Raw genomic sequence first — 14,432 nt, forward strand, 5'->3', positions numbered from 1 at the left:
GTCCATTTTAGAAATGTGAACAGAAGTGTTTATAAATCTTTCTGCTTTGTATGAGGAGAGACTGCTTTTCTTCTTTTCCAGTACAAGCAAAGATCATCTTTAAACTTTTCCTTATTAAAACATTGCTGTATGACATCATCAAGAAATTATTAATTATGAATATGTAACTCTCAATATCTGTTTTATATCTATTTTAATGTATCTGTTTTAATGTAGCTTTATGAAGCAGAAAATAAGCATAAAATCTTGGAGAAGGAGTTCCAGCAATACAAAGAACAGCAAAGTAGTAAACCAGAAATCCAGCTACAGTCGGAAATAAATCTCCTCACTGTAGAAAAGGTATCTTATTAGTCATTAAAAACTGTCACAATTCCTTGGTGAGGGAGATGTAGAATAATCTTGCATGAACCTGGCTGTCTTGTCCATTTTGTTTTACTTTTTCCAACAATGTCTCCAAACTAAATATTCACACACAATGAAGGCCAACAGTGGCCTTATTTCTGTAGAGGAAGCTGTGGCGAGGCTAAGGCAGGAAAAACTGACCATATATAGGTCAAATGCATTATTAGTGCCATGATTTGTACTTGGGACTCTAAGCTTTCTGTTCATAAAGTTTAAGAAGAGTTTCTTGTGAGGGTTGATTGAGACTGTGTGTTTCTCTTTAAGTATTCCTGAAAAGAGGTTGATTACTTATCAGTGGAATGGAATTACTATCACAAGTTGATTTCTTCATATGCTGCACATGCCTTCAGTAGAGGATACTCTACTTCAGATGCCCATTATCTGTGGTTTTAATTATGCCCAGAATTACTGAGAGGTCTGAATAAAATAGATTATTCTGAAAAAATTATACCATGCTTTTTTTGCACAAAGTGCACTCAGTTATATAGTGTATAGCTAGTCTGGATATTACTGTATGGTTAAATAGCTTTTAATAATGCAAGCAGGTAATTCAAAATATTTGCCTGTACAGACTTTTTAAATTCCTAACTAAAATATTGTTAGGCTTATTTTTAACTTAAAAAAAAAAAAAAAAAAAATCTTCACAAATCTAGTGCTAAATAGTTCTTGTCCGATTTAAAAAATACTGTCTCAGATTTTTTTGATTGAAATGCTTCATTTTTTCAGGTAACCATGTTGTGTACTTCACACCTATTTTCATATGCCTTTTAGTACTGGAATATTTTTTGCACAATGCAATGAATATTTTTTGGTAAATTGCATAACACGTTTTGGGGCAAATTGCATAACACGTTTTTAAGATTTATTGTTTAGACTGTAAAACCAGAGATACCAAAAACGTATACATATATTTTAAAGAATGGTTAGAACAGAGGTGCATTTCAGAAGAAAGAATGTAATATCTTCCATCAGCTCCAGAAAAGGGGAAAAAAAAGTATACACCTTTTTAAAGGCAAGATTTGTCCATCAGCATTCCTGCTAAATTAGAGTTTATAATCTTATTTAAAAAAGAGAGCATGGGAGGGTGGGGGTGGAGAGGGGAGGTTACTAATTTGAGAATCTTAAATTTAAAAGGTTACATCAGTAGATTTAGTGCTAATAACTAATCTTTTCCTTTTGTATAGACAGCTATCCAATAAAAATAAAGCTATATTTTAAACAAGAAAATGTTCATGTGCCATAATATTTATGTTACATTATATAACAGCTTTAGATGATGTTGTATGTTACGCTACATAAACACTTTTCTTAAACCAGACCCTTTGTATATATACATCTTTCAGTGATTGTTACTGCTGTTATTGCTTCAGCTGATATGGTTTTAATTGCTTTTAGGTTGAACTTGAAAGAAAGTTGGAGTCAGCTACCAAGTCAAAGCTCCACTACAAACAGCAGTGGGCAAAAGCTTTGAAAGAACTTGCAAGGTTAAAACAGGTATACATGTTTTCTTCTTTCATCATATGAGACAACCCAGTTCATGCAGTGTTGGAAGCTATCTACAGTTACTGTTAATTACTGGCTGTTTTAGTGTTTTGTTTGTCTGTAAAATTCAAGCTCGGAGATTTTTGCAGAAGTTAGTAGAATAGCTGAATAGTAGAATAGAGTTTTCCTTTAAATTCAGGGAAGAATACAGCTCAGGTCAACAAAGAAAGCTGGTTTAGCTGAAAGCAGGTGTGGCTCAAAAAAAAAAAACGTTAATTAATCTCATTCCTGGTAAAGCTCAGTCAGCACTTTCAGAGAACGTGCTTTGACCATCCTGACTATTTTGGTCAGTAACATTCCTAACTGTTTTTTAATTGTAAAATGAATAAAGAGTAGAGATTAAAACCAAAAATTGAAACAATGGCTTAAGACTTGCTGAATGCTGTAGCATGAAGTAAATTTGCAGAAGAAAAGTGAAATTTAAAATGAAACTTTGCTCGTGGTATCGGAAATCCTAATCCCTGAAACCAATGCAGTGAATGTACTGAACGCATTGAATGACTTTTGACTTTTGTCATTGCATCTTTCACTTATTGCAGTAAACTTTAACTAAGCAGTATATGTAAGAGTGGCAAGCATTTCAATTGTCAGTGACAAATTAATAAATCACTAATCCAGGTTGGTGAACAAACACTGACACAGACCTAAGCCTTCATAATTTTAGTAAAAGGTATTTATTACTTATCTTCACACTTCTTGTGAAGTAGGAAGGTACTTCTTAAGGATTATAATTAAGCAGGCTTCATTCCTGTTGTTTTTTTATTTCTGGAAAGTAAAAACTAAACCCTCCATTTTCTAATTGATTGTTGCTTTTTTAATCCTCTTTATTCAGTATGTTAGCTGTTTTCAATCACTATTAAAAACTAAACGTTATCTGTCTTCAAATTTCCTTTTTGCCTACTGATAAAAAGAGAAATTTTCCTCTAATTTCTGACACGCTGTGCTTGGCAAATATGATAGAAGGAAGAACATAAATCTCATAAATTTCATCTTTCTGATGAAGATTTCTTCAGCAGCCATGAAATATCCTAGTTATTTTTTCTTAATGCCAAATTTAAAACTTCCCTGTAGAATAAAGGAAAATACTGTTAGTTGCCAGATTAACACAGAGTATATCATCATCAAATTCTTATTATGAATTTCATCACAGACCTGATGATCTGAATTTAATAACATATGTAGATGGTTTCAGCTGACCCCCCTTGATGAAAGTCTGACCTATAAAATAAGTTGGCATATACAGTAAATTATGCTACTTAAGGCTTTTGTAGGACAGAACAAACCCTTTAAAAGTGGTTTCTTGTGTTTTTATACTCCCGTGTTTCATCTTATACTTGGTCTATTGATAAAGGATTTAAGTGACTTTAAAAAGCCAAGTAAAAGTTAAAGCAGAGCTGATCAAAAAACATTTACTGTGTTTTAAATATAAATTTGGAAAGTGTTGCTTCAGGAATTCTAGATCTGCTTTAGTTCAGATGATTTGTGCAATTGCACATAGTTTGACCAATTTCTTGTTTAAATTGGATTAGTACCATGTTAATTTTGCATTGCCTCTGGTGAATAGCCACAGGGCTGTAATCTGTGCCAGTAATTTGTCACACCAAAGCTCTCTAGAGAACTATACAAAACATTTGTGTAGTGAGGATTAGACGCTGAAAGCCATATCTTAGATTGTTAATAAATGTTAATGACAAAACCCAGCTGGTAAGTCTTGGAAATGAGATCTAATGCTTTGTGCCCATTGCCAAAAAAATGTTTAAACAGAGATTTCCATTACTCAAAGGTGACCTAGTACAGTCAATTTGTGAATTAAAGAAGCATAATCTACAGGCTAAGCATTTAGTAAAATGCTCTTCTGATTTGCAACCATAAAAGTCAATGTTTCCTTAATTAAAAAGTTTCCTTTTACTTTGGGACTAGTTGTTAGCACACATCTGTGATGGCTTTATATTTTACAGAATGAGATATGCACTACATAACTTAGAAAATTACGGGACTGTTAATAGAACATGCTCTGAATTCTCCATGTCTAGTAATTTGAATGTTTAAAAACACAGTGCTGGTGAAAACAAAAGAAGATCTGAGCAAATGAGGGCACGTGTATATCACCTGTGCCTAACAAAGCACAGAAGTTAATTGAATTTAAACACAGTTCGTAAAGCTGAGTGAAAATAGTAAGCTGGGTCACATTCTGGTGAAGTCTTGTTTAGTCCCTCGTACTTTTTGCAACTATATATAAGTACTTCACTTATATCCCTATTCACCTTTAGAAAGACAAAAACTTTGTTATCTACATAGTTGTGCCTATCCTGGTAGGTTTTGTTATTTCCAGGGGTTTCAAAAGCTGACTTCTAAAGCTTACTGCCAAGGAAAGTCTGAACCTACACAAACAAGACGTGTGTAGTTCTATATATGTGAGCATTATTACTGAAAATAATCAAACCACTCACACGATGTTGTGGATATCTCAGGTACTAAATGGAGTGCAAGAAACATATTTTAAAACAAATACCAAAGCTAGCAGGAATTTCATTTTCAGCAGATGATAGTCTGATAATCTAGAAAACCAAACTAATCTCAAAGTGTACATACATACATCATTCAGTGTTCTGGGAAAAATATTTTTTAATGAAGTCTTTATTGGTTTTGTGTCCTACAGATCTGCTCAAACTAACACTGATGCATTTATTTAAAACAACATAGATCTTGCTGGCTGGTTGACATTTACTCTATCTTGTCCGGCCTCCTGCTTATCCACTCAGTAATTAATTTGATTAATTTATAAGTAATTTAGCCAAGGATGGGTTATAAATCTTTGACTTTTTTTTTTTTAAAAAAAAAAAAAAAAAAGGAAAAAAAAAAAAAGCAGTTGGAGGTCCAAGTCTTGGTTAAAAACTGTGTCTTGAAACCATCCAGGCCCTCCTACTGACTTGTCAGCTCTGGGTTATTTTCAGAAAACTTTACTTGAGTTCCTTAGCTTCAATCGTAAGTTTTCCCACAGACTTGCATGGTATGTGTGAGTGGGAGAGTGAATAGTGGCCGCTATTTAGCCATTGTTTAGTCTAGTGTATGTATGTTTACATCTCCCTTTTGGATTTATAGGCAGCTATGGCAAAATAAAGATTGTGCTTCCTTGATTGAAGAGCCTCTTAACTAGAGCACCTGGCGGCACAGAGGGGTTCTTTTACAATCTGATTGTAATTGAAATTTTTGTTTTCTTAATAGTGGCTAATTTTTATTTAATGCTGATTATTTCTCTAGTACCATAGGCTTCAAAACATGATTGAAGGTCCCACCATGCAAACTCCTAAAACAATATTCTTGCTCTCAAGTACTACATTAGAGATGCAAACCGATGAAAGAAGGCAGTAAGATATAGAATTAAATAATCTGATAACTAGCATGGGTCTTAAAGGTATTGTTTGGCTTGGCTTTGTTTGGGGTATGTAAGAGAAAGATGGCAAAACATCATATTAATAAGGAAAAGGAATATTGAAAAGTTTCCTTTTTCCCCCTCTTTTTTTTTTTTTTTTTTTAAAAAAAAAAAAAAAAGCAAAAGGGGATAGCATGACTGACAGTGCTGAGAAGGTAATGGAGGAAAAGGTACCTGTGCCAACTAGGTGTATTACAATAATAATATCCAGATGGTAAAAATTAAAAGTAATTTGCAGATAGTCTTCTTGATCATCTGTTATTGCCTTGCTGTGGGATGGTGGGTGTTGATAGTAAGGAGGTAATGCAAGACCAGAGTGTTTAGAGTTTCTAGTGGGTCTTACATTCTATCCACATAGCTGCTTTTAGTCCAGCAGCTAATAATTCTGGAGTGGACCCTTACCTGAAATCTTAAAAAGCAATCTTCAAGTTTCTAGAAGTTGTTTAAAAATCTAGGGGTTCTTATTCAGGCTTCAAACAGCTCGACAGGGGTACAGTAAGAAGTTGGGAATAAATCTAAAATGTACCTTATTGGAGGATATATTGTAGGAGCATATTCTCTGTGAAATAATAAGACCTATCACAAAAAGCCTTCACAGCGTGAATTGTGTGTGTATGTATACGCTTATGTGCCCTGAGGAACAATTAAGGATACTTTGTATTCAATTATATCCTTGTCATTAAACTTCAGCATACACAGAATAGAATGAAAATGTTACACATGAGGCTAGAAATGCTGGACTTCACGTTACTATTGTTTTATTAATATTTCTTTTTGAAGATTGCACAGTAAATTCTGGTAAATTTTAAGTACTATTGTGAAGTAGAGTTCCTTCTCTGGTTTAAAAATAAGCAGTGCTTATGCATCATTAAACTGTGATTGGGGAAAAAAGGGGATTTTAGAGCCTGAGTATCTCTTATAAAGTAGTACCAGTCACCTCTGTGATGAATAAGAAATACTTCTTTTTCTCCCACTGTAACAAGTCTTATCTGTCTCTGAACATATCAGAATAAAGCAAATTAATCCAAAATAAGCATACTTCACTTTTTATCAAACAAGTGTTCTAAGTTTTTTGCAATCTTCCTGTATTGATGGATTATTAAGAAATAAGTTTCTATTGCTGTTCTAAGCATCATACAAAAAAAGTTTGCTGTTACTCACTCTAAAACTTCTGTCAGACTTAAAGGAGTCAAAGATGAATTTTGGAAGATACATTTCAAAGCCTTACAATATGAAGTGTGTAACATTCACATTACACACAGGATCCATCATAAATGAAACTGCAAAATCTCTTGTCACTTGCTTTCATGTATTTTTCTGAGTTTCTAGTCTTATGCTAAGTGCTAGGGAAATCTTGCCTCAGAAAACACTTTTTTTAATAAAGTAGTATTTTCTAGTTAAAGGTCATATTGTTCAGGGTAATCTGTACCTCTTAAAATGCTACAGAAATTGTTTTTCACTGATACAGGGCTAAAATTAATCTCATAGTTTCTCTCATCACTCCCAAACAAGGAAATTACATGGAATATTTGTCATATCTATATCATAATTGTATTAGTAACCACATTGAACATCAAACTGCACTTTTCTGAAAGGAAGTCTTATGCAGTGTTGTCTTTGGAGGCAAAATACACTGATAAGAGTTTTCTCCTTTTCTCCATAAAGTAGGAAATGTAGCACTCTTTATTCACCCTTACGTCCCACCAAATCTAGGGATATCTTGAGCAATGAACATGCTCACTAGGAACATTGATTTTTATTTTCTTGAACACTTTTCCAAGCATGAAAAGGAACACAAACTGAACAAAAGTTTCTTCAGGAAGGGTTTTTGTTCTTGCATCTTTTGGGCTTTCACATTCTTTAATTTTCCCCTTTTTTTGGTGTTACTAAATATCACTAAGTATGTTTTTTCATCAAAAAGCTTACTGTTCTGAAACTAGGTAGTTCAGTGAGGGCAGAAAGGATGAAAACACCAAATGGGATTCCTTCTGCTCAGTCAAAGGATTGTGAATTTTCTGTCATATGCCTGAATGAGTTTAGGACTTTCTGTTAATCTTCAGAGAATGTACTTCTTTCAGACTTTAAAACACTTTGCTGTCGGTCTGCCACCAAGAACATGGTGCTGAACAATATAAAGGCCTGGGTCATTGACATTTTCTGCCTCAAGATAGTAAAGTATCAATTTGTAAGGAAATTTCTATTCTCAGGCCAACACAGTTGTCTTCTGCGTTTGAATTTTGTTTATGCAGTCTATACCGCATTTACAACAGGATCATATAGAACAAGTTTCTTCAGACTTACTGTCCAATCAAGAAAAGTAGCTGGTCAGCAGACCAAGTTACTAGATTCTTTACCTAAAGAGACAGACAAATAGAAATTTCTAGGCTTTATCTACATGTACAATGCAACAATTCTTCTCCTGAGATTAAATATAATTTTGAGTAGAATTTTACATTAAAACTCTACATTGTTTTATTTATTCTAATCCCTAAAGGAAAGCACAAAACTGACCATATAATCTGAACACTTTTTTTCTGAAATGGGGCTGGCTATATGTTAATTTGTTCCATTTTGAAAAGGGTTACACTTGAACTTGGAACTAGTGAAAGCACCAAGAACAACGATGGTCTTCAAGTAAATATTGATCTGTTCTCGTATTTCTATACATCACACAATCAGGGTAATCAGATATGCTGTCTATATTCTGTAAATTAGTTGTTATAAAAACTGAAGTTGCAGTACAACCTATTTGAGCATACATAACAATCAGCATTTAATTTTACTGCTGGCATTTAGCATTTATATCACTCTTAGCCCACTGTATACTTGAAATTTAGCTTTATTGCCTGGAATCTGTTGCCTATCCAGATATTTGGAAACCAGAGAATAATCTGTAAACAAGGCAGCCATATCACCAAGTATATTGAAGATCAGGTTCTTGTGCATACCACTGCCACCTTCTACCTGCTGTGGAAATGATCAAGTCCTGTCCTCACTCTGGTCTTACTTAACGTGAGTAATCTGAGAGAGTGAGAGGACTTCCTTGGTGACAGATTAGTTTTGTGGGTTGCTTGTTGTTATTTTGTTTTTGTGTCTTAAGAGAAGTGGAAGTGTGACTTTTCTACGAAAACTGGATTCATTTTTCCTACTATATCCACGCATCCTGCTAGTTTTGTTTTAGTTGCAGTTTCAACCAATTTCTTCATAAACCAATTTATTCACTGTGGAAATAAGTCTTAGTGGTAGATCGCCATTAGTCCAAGTGCCTCAGAGCAGGAGGAAGGAGTAGTTTTATTCCATTCTATTTAAAAAAAAAAAAAAAAAAAATGGGGGGGAGGAAGGGTGTTGGGGGTGGTGGAGGGTAGTTGTTCTTGGGGTGTCAACACCAGTTTTAGTAATGGATTACACCTCCAGTTTCCCTTCAACTGTGTTTGGATTTCCTTAGAACTCTTGAATAAATATCAGTTGGCTATAGTGATTTCTTACAATTTGCTTTACATATTTGTTGGTTCATATTCTAAAACCTATTTTACTTAAACCTATTTTACTTCAATTTGAGCCTGCTCTTCAAACGTGTACCACAGAAAAAAAATGCTTCTCACATGGTAATGTTCTTTTGTAAATAATGTTCTTTTGTAATTGTAGTGAACTCTTAATGAGGGAGGAAGTGCTTTTTTTTTTTTTTTTTTTTTTTTTTTTTTAATAAAATTTAGCCATCTATCAGCTGTAGACTCTTGGCAGGATTCCTGCTTCTGTTTTTTTTATTATGTATCCCCTTAGCAAATTGTTCTGCAGTCATTTTGGTCTGTCTCACTGAAGTAGTAGCATTTAATTTGCTGAATGGTATACTGGATTTACTATTAAAATATTTTGTAGTCGGGTGCTATGATTGCATGTAATCTTGTACAAGTGCTTCTGTATCACATTGGCTGCTCACATAAAAATGACCAATTAGAGCTTTTGTTTATATCAATTCCTTGTGAAATTTGAATTTTATTACTTAATGATAACAAGGGAGTGCTTAATATGCTTGGGACTGAGATTCAGAAAACTGCTTGGATGAAATCAAGGATTGGATTCCTCCAGAAATTATTAGGTTGGCTGTATAATGAATATATTCATGCGTATAAAGCAGTTGTGTTTTTTTACTGCTGTAATAAATATAAAACATTGTATTAACGATCAAATATTTCAGATGAAAGTGATGTCAAAATTACAAAGGTAAGCTCACACTTCACAGTATGTCTACATCCAGGATGTTTGTGTAACCTCCTACTTTGTTTTTTTAACTACAAGAAAAAATGCCACTTTCCCTCAGGCTTTCTGTTTCATTGAGTGTAAGACTGATTTTGTTGAGTTAGCACAGGAGGTCATAAGGAAAATGACATGCAGAGAAAGGAACATGCTTGTCATTCAGACACTTCAATGTCAGAGTGGAAGTGGGCTACAATTCTAGTTTTGTGGCTCTATACAAGGCACTAAAACAAAAAGTAAACTTAGAACCAAGTAACTAAGAACCTTTAGAAAGATTAGTTGGATTAAATCCCCTGAATAAGTTACCTAAGGCATTGCATAGAGCTGGAAAACTCTAAAAGGAAATCTCACCAGTCACCAGAATTTTAGGAGTTCAAGGCTTAATCTTAAACATGAATTGCAACTTCAGCAAGTCTTTAAGCTTTGATACTATGCCTTATGGGGGCCAATATTGGGATTTTATACAGCTACTTACCATTTTGTCATACATGGTATAATCTATATATATCACATTACTAAGTTATAAAAAAAAAAAAAATGTAACTTGTAATACTGAGACTGTTTTGCTATATAATATCTTCAGCAATTTCACAAATAACTTTTATGTAAACAAGCTTAACCGAATATTTGTGAAGGTTTGTTCCTCTGTTCTTTCACTAATGCAAACATATCTGTGACTGAGCCACAGCTGCTCCAGCATGGATAGGTTTACTGCAGTTTTTAGTATCTATAATGCTGCAAGCCCAGTGACTATCACAGCTAAAGACATCCTGTTTAACATCTTTCTACTTCTACTAGAGACCTAACTGTTGTGATTTCATTCCTGAGGTTTTGCTTGTGTCACTATAATTAGCACTTTGACGTGTCAACCAAGTTACGTTTTTGTCCTTTCACCCATAAGCGTGAACAAGAAAGTGCAATGGCTCACCTTAAAAAGCAGCAAAAAGAGCTGGAGCACATGAGGTTGCGCTATTTGGCAGCAGAAGAAAAAGAGCTGGGGAAAACAGACCGACAAGAGCTGGAGGATATCAGAAATGAACTTAACAGGTATTAAAACACTTGTAAGACTCCCTTCCTGCCTCAGAATAAGAGAAGGTTCAGTTAAATCAAGACTATAATTGGCTATCAGTCTAGTAAAAGAACACATTTTAGTGTCCCTTCGGTAAAGATGGCACATCTATAAAATTCAGCAGTACTGTATTATAGAAAATCTATGTGTAAGGCCGCATTGTTTTTTAAGCTAACATAGGTGTATGACACTAGGCATCTTTTCTTCTTTCTCTTTTGAATCTTCAGTTCTAGGCATTTTAAGGGAGTTTAAAACAAAACAAAAAAAAACCTATCAATATTTTGAATACATTAAAATTCTAAGTCTGTGTAGTGTCCAATGGCTGTCTGCAGTGATTCTGTACACTGAAGCCTCGTAGCTTGAGTGGTATTTGCACTATCAAAATATGAGCTTTGGTAGCAATTACTACATATTATGTATGCAGTTTAAAAAAAAAAAAAAAAAGTTGTCAAATTGTAGCTATTATGTTGTCTTTCATTTATAGTTTTCCCTTAATTTTACAACAGAGAATTTGTTACCGATTCCTTTATTTTACTAACTACTTCAATTAATGTATTATTTCATCTGAAAATCGAAGCAGTTTTTAACAGTCATCCTCTTACCTTCCATTTTATTAATGCCAGGCTAAAGCAACAAGAAGAAGAGAGAAAGCAATTGCAAGATGTTAGAGATAATTCTGCTGGTAGAGTGGATAGTCCTCATTCTAGAAAATTAAATGAGAACATGGATGATTATCTCTCTCGTCTGATAGAAGAGAGGGATACCTTGTTGAGAACAGGCGTCTATAATCATGAAGACCATATTGTAAGTGAACTTGATCGTCAAATCAGAGAAGCTATGGCAAAAAGGAATACCACTAGATAAAAGTGTACAAAAAACTGTTAAAAAGAGACTAAACTTGAACAGACTAACAGATTTTTAAACCACCTTCTGCAAAAATGTATAGTCATGCTTAAATTTTGCACAATTTTAGCTATTTTTGAAGTCAAGGTAAATATTTGCAATTTATGATGTTAAGCACAATTGTGAGTTTTACAGGGAATAGCTGGTTTGTAATGTTTTTATACACATATATATGTGAATATATTTATCTTGTGTATTTTCCTCTGAAATGTTTTCTACCTCTTTGTACCACCGTGCCTAGGTTTGTTTTTAATATTTTTAATAATTATTCTAAGCTTTTTGGTCAATACTGTCATAACTTATTTAAATTTTTGTAAAAAGGATTCTTCAACTATTGTAGGAAAAAATTACATTAGCTATTTTCCCTGATAGAATTCTTAATTCTGACCCAAAATGTCACTTTCTATTAAATCACAAGGCAATCAACCTTTGCTTTGGTAACTGTAGTTAAGATAGCAAGTTCTGTAGTTAATACTCTTTCAAGAGTCAAGGTTTTAAATGGAGAAGAAAACTCAAACCTTATGAAACTGATTGAAATATTAAGTAACTAGTATGAATTGTACAGAATAAAAGTCCCTTTGTCCTAGCAGTTTTGCACATACGCCTGTAAGGGTGAAGACAGGACGGTAAAGCCCTGGTTCAGGAATAAAAATGCATTATATTCATCCCTTAAAACAAAAGATATATAAATTCACTGAATTAGTACCTCAAAGGTCGAACACTTGCATAAGAAAGCTTGTCTAAGTAAAGATTTTTTCCTTAATCAAGACCTGGTAATTTTATGATTCCTTAACATATATTTCAATGCATGTTGTCTTATTGCCACTTAAATTTTATGTAGTACTTGACTGAAGTATGAAAAAGATAACCTCAAGGTGCTGAATGCCACAACAGAATTCAACGAGAAATGTTAGTATGTGTATAATCAGTTGAAATAGCTGTGTTTTTTTTTTTTTCCCAAACTTCATTCCATGTCAGTTATTTTAAAATCATTCATGTGGATATAGTTAATTATATAAACATACAACACTGTCTTTTCAATGGGGATTTTTGTCTGTCTTGTTGGTACAATGTTTCTGAGTATTGAACAAGTCTTAGATATCTTTGTTCATCTAAAGCATAACAAATCCCATGCAAAAAACAAAATTACATAAAATCTGTGAACATCTATAGACATGTCTGTATATGTATTGCCTTCCTGTTTTGCATGGTATGAATTATATAGAAAATAGACTTAACATTGCATCTGACTTTGTGTTTTTTCTTTTCCTCCCTACCATGGGCTTCTCTCCTGCTAAATAAATTGTTATTAAGGGCCTATAAAGTTTTAAACTAGCCATATTAACTCGGATATCAGATTCTATAAGGAATTACTCGTTATCAGTGTCAGACTTCTTAAGAAATGCTTTTGTATTGCCTTGCACACTACTATTTTTTTCAAATTAGCGTGTTTAAAAAGATCCTACCAGTAAAACAAGTAATGTCTTCATAAATCCAGTACAATTCATAACATGTAGTTTTATGTTTTTTTGTTGTTTTATCAATGATGCATGATCATATGCAATTATTGTAAATGAATCAGGAGGGTTTATATATTGACAGAAAGACTTGCTCAAGACATTCTTCAAATGCTTGCTTGTGGTAGAAGTGCAGTTTCTTTTTGAAACACTGGGGGGTGTGTTAGACTTAAAGATCTTAAAGATTGTTTACTAACAATTTTCATAATTGGATATATTTTGAACCGATATTCTATGACTTTTCAGGTGTTACGTTATTAAATAAAACTCAGATTTTTATTATTAATGATTTTGTGTTTTTTTCAACTATGTATTTGAACAAAAACTATGTTTATTAATATAGATAATAAGTCAGTCTTTAGTGTTTGAAGCCATAAAGTTGCGAAGTTGATTTTCAAAGTTAATTTCATTTATGAATTTCTAATAATCTTTTTCATGGCTTGTAAAGAAAACAGCAGTCATGCTGCTGTAAGGTTTTTTTTGTTTGTTTTTGTTTTTTTTAATAAATAATTGTAGCTTTTCTAGTAAATCAGAGTACTTAATAAAAATCAGAGTATTTAGTAAAATACTTATTACATCACTTTATCTTTTAAAATATATTTATAAGCATGCTATTTAAAGCTGTTTGGGTCCACTTTGTCCCTTGAAAGATCAGTAAGATCAGGATTAGAAGAATGAGTTTTCTAAGTTTTAAATTTAGATTTTTTTTGGTTATACAGCTATTAGTCATTCTGTTCACTGTTTGTATTGTACACTTTCTCATCCTAAAGTACTAACTTTAGGCTTGATGTTTTGATGTAACTTTTGCAGGAAAAAAAGTGGAAGTGCTTCAGTCTAAAGTAGTCTAGAAATCTATATTTGTAGTAGATATATATAGCAGAGGGGAGCTCAGTATGGCTTTTTTATTTTTACATTGAGTTCCATTTGGCTTTTTATTGCTACAGAGCCATTTTAAACATTATAACAATTCAGTGGAACGACTATGTACTGCTTTTATCCAAAAAAAAAAAAAAAAGACTTAATTTTTACTTTAATCTTCTTCATGGCAAGAATAAATACCATTTGAAACAGATGCATGAGATAACAAGCGTATTTTAATTTATCCAGCATCCTACTGGAAACTGTCTTCAATTTACTTCAATTTCAGCCTTGCTTCCATATTCATTAAAGAAGGGGGATGGGAAGAGGAGCAACAGTTAGGCCATGCTGGCATTCTGGCAGATTCGTACCATTGATTTTGATGCAGCCAGATTTCACTGGGGAAGTGGATGAAATTATTTCATAATAAGTAATTTTACTAATATCTTTGTTT

General features: G+C 33.2%; 1 protein-coding gene across 1 annotated transcript in view; it reads left to right on the forward strand.

Annotated features, from left to right (window-relative positions):
* CEP120 (centrosomal protein 120) overlaps positions 1–12,553 on the forward strand; it is a 39,281-nt gene extending 26,728 nt beyond the window's left edge. Inside the window, exons 17-20 of the mRNA XM_032206280.1 lie at positions 217–339; positions 1,798–1,896; positions 10,533–10,678; positions 11,324–12,553. Coding sequence (XP_032062171.1) covers positions 217–339; positions 1,798–1,896; positions 10,533–10,678; positions 11,324–11,564 — 609 coding nt within the window. The 3' untranslated portion in view covers positions 11,565–12,553. The remainder of the gene's footprint in view (positions 1–216; positions 340–1,797; positions 1,897–10,532; positions 10,679–11,323) is intronic.
* The last annotated feature ends 1,879 nt before the right edge of the window (positions 12,554–14,432 follow it).

This window comes from Aythya fuligula, chromosome Z (genome assembly GCF_009819795.1).
Source record: "Aythya fuligula isolate bAytFul2 chromosome Z, bAytFul2.pri, whole genome shotgun sequence".
NCBI lineage: Eukaryota > Metazoa > Chordata > Aves > Anseriformes > Anatidae > Aythya > Aythya fuligula.